Genomic DNA, 17,565 nt, shown 5'->3' with positions numbered 1-17,565 from the left:
ATATAAAGAGCACTGGTGCTCGGGCGCTGCAACGCTGCTCTCCAGGGCAGACCTTGAAATCTCCATGCTTGCCTCTCTTAGCAGTACGAGCGCCATCAATTGGACAGGACTAGTCGATCGCAGTTTCGTGAGGAAAACAGTCACGAATAACAATCACCACGAGTCTAGCAGGAGGTACGTACAAGCCTAGGACTTGACCAGTCCAACTGTCCAAGCCACTGCTGCAGCTGCAGCCTGCACCGCCAGTCCAGCACGGGACGCTCAAATATTTTTGAATGCGAAGCCGCGGCCTTTGCCCACATCTTTCCACGGTCTGGCCTCTGGCGCCACCTGGCCGATGCATGCTTCGCGGTGCCGCTGCATCCAATGCAGCGATGCCCCATCCAATGGCCAGTCATCCGCCCCCCAAAATAGTAGGCCTTGATTGAACCTTTTCCATTAACAAACGAGTCTCATTTGAATCTAGCCCTTTTCCGTCCGTGGCACTCCACTTTTTTGAGATTAAATCGATGTTCAAGTCGAGTCTGAATTTATCTGACCGCCATATTTATGCCCATTCTATAAAAGTCCTGCGGCCCCAGCAATCCGAACCGAAGCCGAAGAGAGAGGAAGTGGCAGTCCGAGTGGAGCTGGAATCACGCCTGTACAAATTCGTAAACCAGCCCTGAATTTAGCCCCGAATTCGTAAATCAATCGACTCAGTTCCGCTCATCAGACGTGGGAAAGGGAAAGGCGGGCGGACCCCGCGGTCCATAATAACCCACCCTGGCCGCGCGTGGCGACCGACGTCCGATTCACCAGCCAACAAACACCAGCGCCAGCGCCCGTCCCGAGGCGAGGCGAGGCGCGGTTGCTGTGCTCCTCCATCTCGGATCCATCCAGTCCCCCACCCTCACCTCCCCACCCCACCCCTCCCGCCCGCCGCTCCGCCATTACAGGGGAAGCCTCGCGCCGCGCTAAATCCACCGCGAAACCCCGAGGCCAGCGCGCGCGACCTACCAACCCCCTCCACCGCCGCCGCCGCCGCCGGCCCCTCAATCAGGTACGCCCCGTCTCCTCCACCCACCCAATCTCTCTCTCCCCCTCTCTCGCACCTTCCGTTCGATCCGTGCTGAGACCTGGCGCGATTTGTTTCCTCCGAATGCAGGGTCCCGTCCGAGGAGACGCGCGTGGCGACGGGAGGGCGGCCGCGGCGCGAGATGGAGACCGGGAAGGCGGCGGTGCCGCCCAGGGCGACCAGCGGGCGGAGGTACAAGGCGCTCACGCCGTGGCGCTTCCAGCGCGGCTTCGTCAGGTACCAGGCCAAGACCCCCGCCGCCGCCGCCGCCGCGCCCAGAGGCCGCGCCGGGGCGCCGGCGGGCGGTTCTGGCACCAAGCGTCCCAGATCGGCGTCGGTGGTGGGGAGCGGCGGCCGTAGCGCGGGAGATCCGATGGACGGCCAGTCGAAGAAGAGAAGCACGCGCAGTGCGACCATGAAGAGGACCGATGGGGAGAACAGCGCGCGCAGCGCAGGTGCTGGAAAGGATAGCCAGTTGAGGAGAAGCACGCGCAGCGCGACCATGAAGAACCCCGGTGCTGAAATGGATTGCCTGTTGAGAAGAGCCACACGCAGTGCGACTGCCAAGAGCTCCGATGGGGTTAAAATGGAGAACGGCGCCTGCAGCGGTGCCGGAAAGGATTTCCCATTGAAGAGACACACACGCAGTACGGCTGCGAACAGCTCCCATGCTATTAAAATGGAGAACGACTCTCCTAGCAGTGCTGGAAAGGATTTCCAAATAAAGAGAGGCACACACAGAGTGACCACGAGGAGCTCCAATGGGGAGAAAATGGATAACAATGCTCGCACCGGTGCTGAAATGGATTGTGGTTTGGGCAAGTCCAGCTGCAATATTATGGGTGATGGGTTGGCCAACGCTGCTGGAGGAGATTGCAGAGTGACCACAAGGAGCACCAATGGGGAGAAAATGGATAACAATGCTCGCACTGGTGCCGAAATGGATTGTGGTTTGGGCAAGTCCAGCTGCAATATTATGGGTGATGGGTTGGCCAACGCTGCTGGAGGAGATTGCTGTTTTGAGGGGCCAGACTACAGCGGTGTCCTGAGAGATGAACATGTCCAGAATTTTGGGACTGGCGGCAGCGTTGGTGCTGGTGATGGGGCAGCTTGCATCCCAGAGGGGATTCAGAGTAATGTAGGAGCTGAGAACTGTGAGTCTGAGGGTTCGGAGAAGTCCCGTGTGACCGGGAATGTGTTAAAGAGCAACGTTTCTTCTGCTGCAGATCATGTGCTGGAGCAGCCGGAGGGAAAAGGTGCTAACACGGGAAATGGGGCTTCCAAGGAGAGTGATGTAGCAGCCAAAGGGTGCAGCTCTGCAGTTCCTGGAAGCAATGCTAATGGCCCAAATTGCCGCAGAGGGCGGAAAGAAATAGTGCCATGGAGGTTCCAGATCGGGTACAAGCGGTCATTCTCGAAAGCTTTCTGCTCCAATGGTGGATCACTTGAAACTCCGGAATACAGGGCTCAGGGCAGCTCAACACAGTGCACTCCAGGAACTAGAAGTACTGTGAGGTGCTATGCAAGCCCCCTTTCAAATGTTCGAGTTTCGGCCGTGCGTGATTTCTCCTCAGGGAAAGGCGAGAAGGAAACCCGAACAGCATATAAAAAGGTGAAAACTGAGAAGGATGATGATAATCAGGGAATGCCAAAAAATGGAGTTGCCCTTGCTAGGGAGAAAGCAATCAGATCCTTGCGAGATTTCCGCTTAATTTACAAGAATCTTTTGAATAAGCTTGAAGACAGGTCACGGGAAGGAGGAGCCGATCTACAAGCTTACAAAATCTTCAGGGACAGGTTCCTTGCACAGTGTAATGACGAGAGATTTGTTGGCAATGTGCCTGGAATCAATGTTGGTGATATCTTTTATGCAAGGGTTGAGCTTTGCATTATCGGTCTTCATCGCCCACACCGGTTAGGGATTGATCATATCAGGAAGGAGGATGGTACTTGTATAGCTGTTAGCATCGTGGCATATGCACTTCTTTCTGATGTCAAGGATAATTTTGATGCCTTCGTGTATTCTGGATCAAGGACAGCTACAATGAATCAGAAGATAGAGGGTACCAATCTTGCACTGAAGAAGAGCATGGATACCAAAACACCAGTTCGTGTCATTCATGGTTTCACCATTCATGCTAAGAACAGCCAGCGGAAGAGTATTCTTGTATATGGGGGTTTATATCTAGTTGAGAAATACTGGAGGGAGAAAGAAAGCGAAGATCGTTATGTTTATATGTTCCGAATGAGAAGAATGGCAGGTCAGAAACACATTGACATTGACGCAATTATGAAATCAGAACAGGCTGAGCCATATGATGGTGTTATAATGAAAGATATATCCCAAGGGTTGGAGAGGATCCCAGTATCTGTTTTGAACTCAATATCTGATGAGCATCCAATGCCCTATATCTACATGTCTCGCCTGAAATACCCCCCTAACTATCAGCCAGCTCCTCCAGCAGGCTGTGCTTGTGTAGGCGGGTGCTCAGACTCCAAACTGTGTGCCTGTGTAGTGAAGAATGGTGGGGAGATCCCTTTCAATGATAAAGGCTGTATCATAGCAGCAAAACCTCTTGTTTATGAGTGTGGACCTTCTTGCAAGTGTCCTCCTACATGTCATAACAGAGTTGGCCAGAAAGGCATCAAATTTCGGCTGCAAGTGTTCAAGACCAAATCGATGGGTTGGGGCGTGAAAACTCTCGACTATATACCATCTGGAAGCTTCGTCTGTGAATACATTGGGGAAGTGCTGGATGATGAAGAAGCACAGAAAAGGATGACTGATGAGTACCTATTTGCTATAGGGCATAATTATTATGATGAATCCCTTTGGGAGGGCCTATCAAGATCTATACCCTCGCTTCAGAATGGTCCGGGTAAAGATGAAGAAGCTGGTTTTGCTGTTGATGCATCAAAGATGGGGAACTTTGCAAAATTTATTAATCATAGCTGCACCCCCAACCTCTATGCACAAAATGTTCTCTATGATCATGATGACAAGAGTGCTCCTCATATCATGTTCTTTGCCTGCGAAGATATTCCACCCGGTCAAGAGCTAGTATACCACTACAACTATGCCATAGATCAGGTTCATGATGAGAATGGTAACATCAAGAAGAAGAAATGCCTTTGTGGCTCTGTGGAGTGTGATGGCTGGTTGTATTAGGTTTAGACTGTGATGCCTTTGTGGCTCTGTTGAAGTTATGTCATTGCCATTAATTCTTCTTCTGACCTTTTCAGTGTCCAATAAGTATGATCATTTATGTTTCTCTTATTTCCTGATCCTACCATTGATAAATTAACAAATCTATCTGCTTAGTAGATCATTTATTAGTTCATTTTGTACTTGTAGTTCTAGCTTTCAACATGACGATAATTCTTGGACATAATGCATCAATTACTTTTCTTTTTGTAGTTTTCATTTTCCGGCAACCTCTCATTTGGTTCAGTGATTAATATTCTGTGTCCTTCAACTCCTAGAACATCTTCTCTTGATAGAAATATCCTAGCACTTTTTTTTTGTAAGCGGAGATTACTGGAGCATTATAAAAATGGAATTGCGATATCATGATGTACACTTCAGAAAACTAGAGATGATACCCTGTGTGTTGCTTTGAAAATTTGTTGCAACTGTTTTAATGAGATTTGGTTCTACAAAGCGTTATTACTTAGATTAACATGGGAATTGAAACTAAAATACACATAAGTTATTGTATTTGATTATTGTCATTGTATAGTTGCAGAATATTTTTTCAATATGAGTAGCATGCATGGTGGGCCTTTTTCCATGTATGGTGGCATGATCAGTTGGCATAGTTGCGTGTTGAGAGAATTAGACTTATTGGGCTAAATGTGTTTTTTCTCCATGCATGATGGCATGATGGGTTGGCATAGTTGCATGTTGAGAGAATTAGAGTTAGTGGGGGTCAACTATTTTGGTATGTAGGATGTAGGATTGCTCTTTGCCCTTATATTTACTATTGTTACAAGTTTATTTTCAGTAATTTCGTTTGGTCATCATTTTTTTGATAAAATAAAGAAAAATACTACATTGGTTTCCATTATGATGTGAAAGAATTCGCATGAATGGATAATAACTATTTGCCTTTAAAGCGGTGAAGAACTAATCATCCTAGAATTTTATGTTCATTGAAATGGAAGTAGTAGGAGCAATCAAATTAGCTGCTGTTATAACCGACAAAGGTGTGAAAACCTTTAATTTTCTGTTGATCTGGATTCCAGATTTATCAGCTTTGGCCTCGTTAATATTGAGAATTGGCCAGAAAACGAGCTTCATCTGAAGTCCAGCCTAGAACTGGTTTCAGAAACGTTTGTATTGACAAATCCTGATTACTCCCAAGGGTAATACCATGTGGCCTGCATACAAGTGTCATGAAGTCAGAAGCTTAAATCAGTGCAAGGGTAAGATTGGTTGGCATTGCTTACTTATACAATTGTGTGTAATAATATCTGTTATTTCTGGTCCCTTTCTCCATAGGTTTTCATAGTTGAAAAATGCAGTTACAGCTGGATTATCAGATCGATATATTTGCATTGCATAGGTGCAAAAGCAGAACCAAGTTGGTGTCCCAAAAGCCAGTTAAAATGTATTCCTTCCTAGTCCTTTCTTTCAGTTTCTATCATATGGACAGTGAAGTCCAGGATATAATGCTTGTGTATAAACAACACTTTTGAATTCCAAAGCTTTCATAGTCTGTTCCAATATGCTCGTAATGAAAAGCAACACCATCTGAAGATCTTTCTGGGGGCAAAGCTTGTGGGTGAGGAAAATAGGGGTCATGTCATTTATGACTTGTTCTGCTGTGTTGGATACTTCTGCTCCAGGTGTCCTAATTTCGTTAATTTCTTACCCTGCAGATTATCCATGTTTGGCTCTACAGCTGCGAGCCATTGAGCTTGGATCCTGGATGCTCCAGGCCTCACAGAGATACTAGTATGGTTTTGGAAGTGAAGTTCCATCATTGCAAAATGAAGCAACTATGACCCTGTGAAGTAATTGTACTTCCTAAATACTACCTATATGTTTCTAAATGTAAGATGTTTTGGCAGTTCAAATTGAGCTGCAAAAACATCTTACGTTTAGGGACAAAGGGTGTAGTAAAGATGTAGAGCAACGGTCAAAGGCTAGAAGAAGCCTCATCATTCAGCATCTTGAGATCATGGAAGATTTTCGTGCAGCAGCGCAACATGGAGTCGTGTTCAGCATAGGACGCAACTTCTGATAATTTGTGTTTCTGAGTCCGACGTTGTCAAGGTAAAAATCCGGGTGTTGATTGAGAGCTTGGCTCAACAGAGTGCTGAGCTACTACTAGTTGCACAGAATGTATGCAAGTTTGTCTTCTATGGTTGATCCGCAAAGAGCGTAGGATCTCGGATACCATGTGAAACTCTTGGCTTTCGGTAGTTGTTTCCCTTGGCATTTCTTTGTAAAACTTGAACCTGTAACCGGGGCACGACCGATGCTACCTCAAACAGAAGAATGAGCCCGTTTGTTCCGATTTTCTTGCTGGGATTTTGCCATGAAGCTACATGAATGTTGAGTTATGATCTAGCATCACACACCAGCAGCACATGTTTTAGCCATTTCTTACATACTGAAATGGAGCACTCAAACATACAAGGATGGCCACAATATTACTACAAGAGTAAGATCCAGATCGTGCTACGATCATCACTGCTCACACTGAAATTTAACACACGCAGATAGACGGAGTCGAACAAACCACATTATACTCCCAGACCTAGATCAACTGCTCCTACTATACTCTGGCAGTGATCTCACCACGCCGCAGCATACAGACCCAAGTCAATTGCCGCCGCCGCGTCCTCCGCGCGGTGGCCGTTGGCTCCCGCCGCGGAACCCTGCGCGCGCGCCCCAGCCACCGTGGTCGCCTCCAAAGGCCCCACCGCCTGATCCCCAGCCGCCGCTCCCGCTGCTCCTCATACAAAAGTTAACATTCACACCTTTTGTACTAGATTTTTTGATTTTTTTCTCTGATGTCGATGGGAGTTTTTCCATCACGAAACTTTTTATAAGAATACAAAAGAAGATCAAGTTTATTTCCAAAAAAGTTTCAGATTTTTTTGAATTTTTTCATAGCTACTACAAAAGTTCCCATGTCAGATGTACATACACTTTAAATGAATATATTTTTGGATATTTGAATCTCTATTTTTTTGAATATATATATATATATATGACCAAAATAATTGAATAACAAATTTTTTTGTGGAATAACTTTCAAGATATTTTTGGTGGAACAAAACAAATTCAACACTATATATAGGTTAGTATTCACACCTTTTGTCCTTGATATTTTTTTGCACTGAAATCAACGGGAGTTTTTTGTTCTTCGTGAAACTATTTATACAAGTACGAAAAAAGGTCAAGTTTATTTTTAAAAAAAGTTCTAAACGAACAATTTTTGATATTTGAGTATTTTTTTTCAAAATATATATGTATATATCCAAATACTTTTGGGATAACAAAATAATTTTGTTGGAATAACTTAAATGATTTTTTTGGTCGAACAAAACAAAACCAACCGCGTCACCCATCTCTTTCTTATTTATTATTACTACATTATTTATTTCCGCCGTGTCTTCGTTGTTTTCACGTACTTGTGCTTAACCAAGCCAAGAATACCATGCGTGAGACTAAGATCGTTTCATATAAAAAAAGCATAATTTAGCCACCGAAACATATTTAAAAAAATTAAGAAAAATTGACAAAGTTCAGTTTATATTACCAACGTGGAGACAGGACTTTGACAGTAGCCACCTTAGAACAGGACCAAACGTGTTTCAGAAGAGTGGCATTTATTAGTCTCAGAATGGATTGCTTCAATACACTGTATAAGATCTTGTTCTAGCATGTACTCCTGACTGTACAACACTGTCGCAGCAGTGTATAACGGGCTTTATCTTCTCAAATGTCTGCCCGATTTCCTTATTCACTACTTTAGCTACTGATCGCAAAGCCTCTTCGCACGCTGTGGATACATGTCAGGCCCAGCCTTGATCATCCCCTGTTTCCAGCGTGCCAGAAGTGTTTTGGTCCGTTGATCGTCAATCTAACGGCTCACCTGCCTCCGTACCGGTTCGCCAGCTGAGCGATCTCCAAGCCTTAATTATCGATCAAACGGTCAAGAGGGGGCCCTGTAGCTTTTCAGACAAGCCATGTGCTCCGCTAGCTTTTTGTTCTTCTTTTCAGTCGTGTAATGGCTATAAAGCCACCCATTCCCCTCTTTCTAAGGCGTGAATAGAATTATTGGGTGTAAACCCTAGCCGCCAGTGGCGTGCTACTACTTTCCCCTTCGTTCTGCAATGAAACCCTAGCTAAATTCGCCTTGATCCTGTCTGAATTTCACTAGTTCGTGCCTAAATTCAGCATAGTGGGACTCTGTTCCTGACAATTGGTATCAGAGGCCAATCTTTCCTCGGCGGCGGTAGATGATTGGGGCAGCGTAGAGGTTGGCTTCTGCTGTAAAATCCCTCTTCGAGCTCCGATCGGGCGGCGGAGGCAGCAGGCGGCGGCCGGAGTGGCAGCGTTCGGGTGCAGTCGGAGGAACAGTCTGGTTGCCCGGGAGTAATTCTCCGGCGGTAAAATCCCAGCTCCTGTGATCTGACCGTGTACCAGCGGAGGCGGGCGCAGGCGGCGGCGTAGGTGGCGGTGACAAGCAATCCCACCCGCCCAACCCTCTATGGTGGTGATTGCAGATGGTGTAATCATGACGGGCCATGCTGATTCAGGGTCCACCGCAGAATTGCAGCTCGAATCTCTCGAGTTGGACATTAAGACACTGCAGCGGGACCGAGAGGAGGATCACAAGGAGTTCCAACAGTTCCAGGCGATAGTTAACAGGAATTTTGCTACGATGTAGAAGAATTTTGATAAGATCCAAGACAACTTCAGACGCTTGTTATTAGAGTCTGAACCAGCTCAAGAGGAGGGTATGGAAGGACAGGGCAGTGTGCAAATGAAGGACAACCAGGTCAATTCTCCACAAGTGGCTCCAGGTCGACCAAAGCAACTGCAAGCACCTACTCCTCCTTCTGTGGCAATGCCTGAAAAAGGAGCACCTTTGCCAATTGGTACAGCTGTTTTGCGTGATCAAGCAGGTAGGGAACTGAACATGGATGGGACTCCTAAAGTTCCTTACAGACATCCAAACTATGGACAGAACAAGGAAAAAGAACACTTTCAGAGACATATATTGCAATTAGAGGAAGTGCAAGAAGATGATGGGGCTGACCATTTTTACAGAAAAAGGAATGTTCTTACTGTCAAGCCTGCTAAATTAAACATCTCTGAGTTTGAGGGACAAGATCCTGAATCATGGATTCAGAATTTGGAGCAATATTTTGCTGCTGCAAGAACTCCAATTGAGCATAGGACTGAAGTGGCCATTTCTTATCTCAAGGGCCCTGCAATTCAGTGGTGGAGGGGTACTGGATATGCCTCTAGTAATGTTCCATGGCATAAGTTCTGCTCATGCCTGTCTGACAGGTTTTCTCTGGATTCAGCTTGTGACATTGTGAGCTCCTTTCATGCAGTTCAGCAGACAACTATAGTCTCTGCTTATGTAGAGCAATTTGAACAGCTAATGAATGTTATGAGAAGGGAAAATCCTGCAATTCCAGATGATTATTATGTTTCTAGTTTTGTATCAGGGCTGAGCACATATATTAAGAGCCATGTGGAATGTTTCAGACCCAAGGACATGCAAACTGCAGTATGGTATGCTAGGAGAATGGAAAAATCCCAGTCCCCCAATATGGTTGTGCAAACCAGACCATATGTTCCTCAACCAAGAAGACAGGTCCTATTTGAACAACCCAAGCAAGCACCCACAACTATAGTTCCTAACAGAAATACTGTGATTCAGCAGGCTAAGCAAAATCAGGTCTGCTACAAGTGTAGAGAACCATGGGTGCCTGGCCATAGACAGGTCTGTAAGATGAGTCAGAAAGCACAAATTCAGGCATTGCAGGCTCAGGGCAGTGACAATGTGGAAATAATTTATGTGACTGACTTTGAGGATCCTGACTTGGAGAATTCTGAACCCCTTTCCGAGGACACAGTGTTGCAGGTGTCAATGCATGCTGCCATGGGCATTGGAGCTGCTAAAAACACTTTTATTCTGACAGTGAAGGTGGGCAACACCACTGCTACTATACTAGTAGACAGTGGTAGCACCTCTACATTTGTTTCTCCTGAAATGGCTGCTAAATTGCCTGTTCCAACTGCTCCTAATCCCAAGATAAAAGTGGTGGTTGCAAGTGGAGGAGTGCTGTGGAGTGAATTTACAGTTAAGGACTGCCATTATGAAATTCAGGGCCACAAGTTTTCTGATGCCTTTAGGGTCTTAAAATTAAAAGGATATGATATGATATTAGGGGTGGATTGGTTGAAAAAGTACAATCCCATTCAAATGGATTTCATTAAAATGGAAATGAGAGTCTCAGCAAAGAGTGGCCGGTTTATTTCTTTTGTGGATGAGACCATACCACTGGCTGATATAACAGAAGCTACTGAAAATCCTGATAAGTTAATGGAGCAAGCTGTCTGTGGTTTCTTTCTGTTTACTTCTTCTGGGTGTGAAGTAGTAGCTGCAGCCCAGGAAATTCCTTCAGAGTTGTTGCCTTTATTGGAAGATTATGCAAAAGTCTTTCAAGAACCTTAGGGACTGCCACCTAGTAGACCTTGTGACCATAGAATTCCACTAATTGAGGGAGCTAAAGTGGTTAATCAGAGGCCTTATAGAGTTCCTCATCATCAGAAGGAAATTTTGGAGAAAATCATATTGGAACTGTTGAAAAAGGGCATAATAAGGCCTAGTACCAGTCCCTTTTCTTCCCCAGTGTTGTTGGTCAAGAAAAAAGATGGGTCCTGGAGGCTGTGCACAGATTACAGAAAACTGAATGCAATCACTGTAAAAAACAAATATCCAATACCAGTAATTGAGGATTTGTTGGATCAACTAAAAGGAGCTAAGTATTTCTCTAAAATTGATCTGAGAAATGGGTATCACCAGATCAGAATGGCTGAGGAGGATATTTATAAAACAGCATTTTCCACTCATATGGGCTTGTTTGAGTATTTAGTAATGTCCTTTGGACTTACTAATGGGCCTCCTTCTTTTCAAGCATTAATGAATTTATTGTTTGGTCTCTTGAAGTTTGTAGTGGTGTTCTTTGATGATATATCAGTGTTCAGTTTTTCTTTGGAAGAGCACAAAGTTCACCTGGCACAAGTATTTGATATTCTGCAAGCTAACAAGTTATATGCTAGAATGGAGAAGTGTTCTTTTGGCCAACAGGAAGTTGAGTATTTGGGCCACATAATCAACTCAGAGGGAGTGTCTACTGACCCTTCAAAAATCAGAGCTATCTAGGAGTGGCCCACTCCCACTACTGTCACTGAACTGAGAAGTTTCTTGGGGTTAAGTGGCTACTAAAAGAGATTTATTCAAGGGTATGGCATAATTTGTAGGCCTCTCTTTGATTGCTTAAAGAAGGATTCTTTCTCTTGGAATGATAAGCAAACAGAAGCCTTCATAGCTCTGAAACAGAAGCTGACTAATGCACCTGTACTGGCACTACCTGATTTCACTAAGCCCTTTATACTAGAAGCTGATGCTTGTGGCTATGGTCTAGGAGCTATGCTGATGCAGGAAGGGAGGCCCATTTCTTATTTCAGCAAGAGTATTGGTCCTAAGGCAGCTGCTATGTCCACTTATGATAAAGAGGCCCTTGCCATAATTGAAGCAATGAAGAAATGGAGGCACTATTTCTTGGCAACTGCACTGGTCATCAGAACTGACCAAGAAAGTCTGAAATACATTCAGGAGCAGAAGATCACTGAAGGAATTCAGCACAAATTACTGTTGAAGTTGTTAGGATACAATTTCACTGTTGAATATAAGAAAGGGAAGGAGAACAGAGTTGCTGATGCTCTTTCAAGAGTGAAGTATGTGGTATCTGCTCTCACTGCTAGTGTCGCTACTCCAACTTGGGTACAAGAAGTGGTAAAGAGCTATAGTCAGGATAGCAGAGTAAAGGAACTGATTGCTGAATGTACTGTAGCTGCTCCTGGCACTACTGCTTACTCTTACAAAAATGGCATCCTGAGATTTAACAACAAAGTGGTTGTGGGAACAGCTACATCCTTGAGGCAGGATATTCTTAAGACTTTTCACAATTCTGAGTTAGGTGGTCACTCAGGGGAGAGAGCTACATACCACAGGGTGAAAATGGTATTTCATTGGCAAGGAATGAAACATGATGTTATTGCTTTTGTTAAGGCTTTCCCTGTCTTCCAGTTGAACAAAGCAGAACACTCTCCTTACCCTGGCCTCCTAGAACCCTTGCCTGTACCTGACTTTGCTTGGGCCCACATAAGCATGGATTTTGTGGAGGGATTGCCAACTTCTGAGCACAAGAATTTAATTATGGTGGTGGTTGATAGGTTTACAAAATATTCTCATTTTGTAGCTATGCAGCACCCTATAACAGTGCAAACAGTGGCTAAAGCTTTCTCTAATAATATCTTTAAATTGCATGGCATGCCCTTCGTCATAGTAAGTGACAGGGACCCGATCTTTACTAGTCACTTGTGGCAGCAGCTATTCAAATCACTGAAGATCAAGTTGCACATGAGCACTAGTTACCATCCCCAATCTGATGGCCAGACTGAAAGGGTGAACCAGTGTCTTGAGAATTATTTGAGATGTATGTGTTTTCAGCAACCAAGGAAATGGCATAGTTGGCTAGCTTTAGCTGAGTGGTGGTACAACACTTCATTCCACACTGCTTTGCAAATGACACCATTCCAAGCCCTCTATGGCTTCCCACCCCCAATGGTGGCAGAATCAGCTCTGCTAGATTCTATTTGTGAAGATAGTGATAACTTGCTTCAGGACAGGGAAGTGGCGTTAGAGATAATTAAACATAATCTCCTGAAAGCTCAAGAGAGGATGAAGTATTATGCTGATAAGAAGAGAAAGGAAAGGGAATTCTCTGTGGGAGACATGGTTTATCTCAAACTACAGCCGTACAGGCATACTTCACTGAGTTTACACAGGCATCTGAAGCTTCACTCCAAATGTTATGGCCCCTTTAGAGTGTTGGAGAGAATTGGTCATCATGCACACAAGCTACTGTTACCAGAAGGCTGTATGCTGCACAACACCTTCCATGTCAGCCAATTGAAGAAGCATATTGGCCCTTCTGTTGTGCCCTCTCGTCACCTCCCACTGGTGGGTCCTGATGGTGTTATTAAGGTGGAACCGGAAGCAATACTGGAAAGGACACTCATTCCTCGTCCTCAAGGCAAGATCAGCATTCCCGTGGTCAGATGGTTGGTGAAATGGGTGAATCTGCCCGTGGAAGAGGCAACATGGGAGGATTCGGCTTTCATTCAGAAAGTTTTTCCTTCTTTTCGTGCTTGAGGGCAAGCACGAGCTCAACCGGGGGGTATTGTCAGGCCCAGCCTTGATCATCCCCTGTTTCCAGCGTGCCAGAAGTGTTTTGGTCCGTCGATCGTCAATCTAACGGCTCACCTGCCTCCGTACCGGTTCGCCAGCTGAGCGATCTCCAAGCGTTAATTATCGATCAAACGGTCAAGAGAGGGCCCTGTAGCTTTTCAGACAAGCCATGTGCTCCGCTAGCTTTCTGTTTTTCTTTTCAGTCGTGTAATGGCTATAAAGCCACCCATTCCCCTCTTTCCAAGGCGTGAATAGAATTATTGGGTGTAAACCCTAGCCGCCAGTGGCGTGCTACTACTTTCCCTTTCGTTCTGCAATGAAACCCTAGCTAAATTCGTCTTGATCCTGTCTGAATTTCACTAGTTCATGCCTAAATTCAGCATAGTGGGACTCTGTTCCTGACAATACAGGGGACATATGTCCCCGTAGACCAAACGTCCGCCTCCTAGAGACACTAGCCTATATAAAAGCAGCTAGCGCACGTACAGTCCACAACAGAGCACGAAGCAAAATGGCGATAGTAGTAGCTGCTCCCCTCCTCCTCCTCTCGCTCCTCATCGTAGCCAGTGTGATCATCCTAGTCACCAGAAAAGCAAGACAAGTCCATTCCCGTCTTCCTCTACCCCCCTCACCACCTGGTGTGCCGCTTATCGGCCACCTCCACCTACTCGGTTTCATGCCCCACGTCGGGCTGAGAAACCTGGCGATGAAGTACAGCGACTTCATGGTCGTCCGTCTGGGAGCCGTACCGACGCTCGTCATCTCGTCCCCGCAAGCCGCCATGGAGATCCTCCGAACTCAGGATAGCATCTTCGCGTCGCGACCGACGTCGACGGCAGCGACCGCCCTGCTCGGCGGCCCAGTCGACGTCGCCTTCACAGCGTACGGGGACGAGTGGCGCCGGGCCAAGAAGATCCTTACCACCACCTTGTTGACGGTCAACAAGGTGGGATCGTTCCGTCGAGGCCGGGAGTCAGAGATGGCTCGTGCCATGGCACGGATCTCGGACGCGGCGGCCGGCCACGAGGCGCTGGACATGGGCAAGCTGCTCCACATCTTGTCCATGGCCATGGTTCTAAATGTAAGATGTTTTGGCAGTTCAAATTGAGCTGTAAAAACATCCTACGTTTAGGGACGAAGGGTGTAGTAAAGATGTAGAGCAACGGTCGAAGGCTAGAAGAAGCCTCATCATTCAGCCTCTTGAGATCATGGAAGATTTTCGTGCAGCAGCGCAACATGGAGTCGTGTTCAGCATAGGACGCAACTTCTGATAATTTGTGTTTCTGAGTCCGACGTTGTCAAGGTAAAAATCCGGGTGTTGATTGAGAGCTTGGCTCAACAGAGTGCTGAGCTACTACTAGTTGCACAGAATGTATGCAAGTTTGTCTTCTATGGTTGATCCGCAAAGAGCGTAGGATCTCTGGTACCAGGGGAAACTCTTGGCTTTCTGTAGTTGTTTCTCCTCGCATTTCTTTGTAAAACTTGAACCTGTAACCTGGCACGACCGATGTGACCTCAAACAGAAGAATGAGTCCGTTTGTTCCGTTTTTCTTTCTGGGATTTTGCCATGAAGCTGCATGAATGTTCAGTCATGATCTAGCATCACACACCAGCAGCACATGTTGATTATGTACACATAACCATTTCTTACATACTGAAATGGAACACTCAAACATACAAGGATGGCCACAATATTACAAGAGTCAAGATCCAGATCGTTCTACGATCATCACTGCTCACACTGAAATTTAACACACGCAGATAGACAGAGTCGAATAAACCACGTTATCTTCCCAGACCTAGATCAACTGCTCCTGCTATACTCTGGCAGTGATCTCACCACGCCGCAGCATACAGACCCCAAGTCAATTGCCGCCGCCGCGTCCTCCGCGAGGTGGCCGTTGGCTCCCGCCGCGGAACCCTGCGCGCGCGTCCCAGCCGCCGTGGTCGCCTCCAAAGGCCCCACCGCCTGCTCCCCAGCCGCCGCTCCCGCTGCCCCAGCCGCCAGCATGGCCGCCGGGCCCGACACCCCAGCCGAACCCGCCAGAGTGGCCGCCGAGCCTGCCGAAGCCGAAGCCTCCACGTCCGCTCCCCCCTCCGCCTCCTCCTCCGCCACCGCCGCTGCCGTAGCCGAACCCAAACGCGGTGCCGCCGGGGCTCTGCTCTGAGCTGTGGCCGTAACCCCAGCCGCCTCCAGGCCCTGAAGCCCACTCCCAGCCGTACCTCCAGGAGCCGTCGGGTCCGGAGCCCTGCCCGGACCCAGAATCGCCGATCCATCCGGGTGGCGGTGCCCGTGCCCGCCCCGGCGGGGTACCCCTCGGTGCGTCCATGTCGATGCCTTCGACGTCGCTTGCGCCGCGCAGATTGCAGAGATGGAATCACACTAGGGCTGCGCACTGAAGAGTACAGAACCTTGACGCCGCTTGTTGACCATGTGAATTGCAAAACCACATTCGCGTTGTAAACCCGATTTTGCCCCCACTTTTCAGAACCGCTATAAAAATCTACCGATGGTAATTTTTTTGCAATCTCTATTTTTTTTGAGGTAATGCAATCTCTATTAATATGTTATCAAAATGAAGTTGGTTTTGCTATCACTTATCGGAACCGCAAAAAAAACTATCAATATGGGGTAATTTTTTTCGCAATCTCTACTATTAAACGAGAGTTGCTCGTTGTATCGCCTTCACCCAACCCTCCTCTTTTTTTAGGTGAATATGCTTAGCAGCGTATCATTTCATTGATTGGGGGGGAGGAGGGGGGGGGGGGGGGGGGGAGGGGGGAGGGGAGAGAGTTGTGAATACAGAGAAGAACATGGTGCAGCCTCACAAACGTGCACGAGCCGGCGTCAGTGATGGTGCAAAGTGAGTAGGGGGAGGAGGATGCTCAGCCTCAACACATATATCCTAGGTTACAGGAATAATACTAGCTAGCCCCGTGGCGCCCGCCTTGGCCCATAGCCGGACATCGTCCTTGATGGCCTTGGTTAGATCTCCCGTGGAGGGGCATTGGCCGTTGAAGATAGCCGCATTGTGATGCTTCCAAATGGCACAGGCAGACAACATGATGATGGAGTTGAGCCCCTTTCTCAAGCAGCCAGGGGATGCCGCAGCCGCCTCGGACCACCAGGCGAAGAAGCTCGTGGAGTCGTCCAACGGTGGGGCGATAGGGCGACACCAGGAGAGAATTTCGTGCCAAATGATGCGGGAGAACACGCAGCCCACTAGCAGGTGATCGATGGACTCGGCCTCTTGGTCGCAGAGGATGCAAGCGGGGTCGTTAGATAAGCCATGGCGAACACGCCGCTCCGCGGTCCAGCATCTATCGAGGTAGGCGAGCCAGAGGAACAGTTTGTTGTTGAGGGGAGCCCAGCTCCTCCATAGTAGCTTCCAGCATGGGGGCGAAGTGGAGCCGTGGAATAGAGCGCGATAGAGCACACACGCCGCTCGGCAGTCTAGCAGCTGTCGAGGTAGGCGAGCCAGAGGAACACTTTGTTGTTGAGGGGAGCCTAGTTCCTCCATAGTAGCTTCCAACATGAGGCGAAGTGAACCCTCCCCTGTTTTGTTTGATTTTCTTCTCCTGTACGCTATCTCTCCTTTCAATGCATTAATTCAATCAAATTAAATTTTAGTAAAACATCACTCGAAACATTTCTTGCGTTTCACAACTCATACCCAAATCAAATAAAATCAAATCTTACCAAAACCTCAACTAAACTAAACATTCCTTGCGTTCCCTTACCCCTACCCAAATCAAATCCAAAGCTCAACTAAATCAAAACTTTCCTTTCCCTCTCCTACCCATATTCAAATCATATCAAATCTTATCAAAATCTAGAATATGTGGGTATAAGATATACGTCCGACATATTGATGTTGAACCATTAGATATGTATGTGCCGTTGCAACAAACAGACAATTAGCTACTCTCTACAAGTAGAGTTGGTACATTCTCCTCATCCGTTCCCTATACCCTGTCTTTTTCCTCTCCATGCCC

General features: G+C 46.8%; 2 protein-coding genes and 2 pseudogenes across 4 annotated transcripts; 3 read left to right on the top strand and 1 right to left on the bottom strand.

Annotated features, from left to right (window-relative positions):
- Positions 1–825: 825 nt before the first annotated feature.
- Positions 826–6,583, top strand: LOC125539228 (uncharacterized). Of its 3 annotated transcripts, XR_015617128.1 has the most exons (4): positions 826–1,042; positions 1,148–4,310; positions 5,303–5,482; positions 5,939–6,583. XR_015617128.1 is itself a non-coding variant. In XM_048702609.2 (2 exons), exon 2 carries the CDS (start codon positions 1,200–1,202, stop codon positions 4,224–4,226), a length of 3,027 nt encoding a protein of 1,008 aa, XP_048558566.2. In that variant the 5' UTR covers positions 826–1,042; positions 1,148–1,199; the 3' UTR covers positions 4,227–4,449. The 3 variants fall into 3 exon arrangements, 1 of the variants encoding a protein (XP_048558566.2); XR_015617127.1 differs by having other exon boundaries at positions 5,303–6,583; XM_048702609.2 differs by lacking the exons at positions 5,303–5,482; positions 5,939–6,583 and having other exon boundaries at positions 1,148–4,449.
- Positions 6,584–8,784: 2,201 nt separating this feature from the next.
- On the top strand, positions 8,785–13,533 carry LOC147986259 (uncharacterized; annotated as a pseudogene).
- Positions 13,534–14,080: 547 nt separating this feature from the next.
- On the top strand, positions 14,081–14,677 carry LOC147986258 (indolin-2-one monooxygenase pseudogene; annotated as a pseudogene).
- A 518-nt stretch (positions 14,678–15,195) lies between these two features.
- On the bottom strand, positions 15,196–16,018 carry LOC125533797 (uncharacterized). Its single transcript, XM_048697147.2, has one exon. The coding sequence runs from the start codon at positions 15,897–15,899 to the stop codon at positions 15,435–15,437; it is 465 nt and encodes a 154-aa protein (XP_048553104.2). The 5' UTR covers positions 15,900–16,018; the 3' UTR covers positions 15,196–15,434.
- Between the last annotated feature and the right edge of the window lie 1,547 nt (positions 16,019–17,565).

The sequence above is a fragment of the Triticum urartu genome, chromosome 2A, assembly GCF_056163025.1.
Source record: "Triticum urartu cultivar PI428250 chromosome 2A, HENAU_Tu73, whole genome shotgun sequence".
NCBI lineage: Eukaryota > Viridiplantae > Streptophyta > Magnoliopsida > Poales > Poaceae > Triticum > Triticum urartu.
This window is presented reverse-complemented; position numbering and strand designations above follow the sequence as displayed.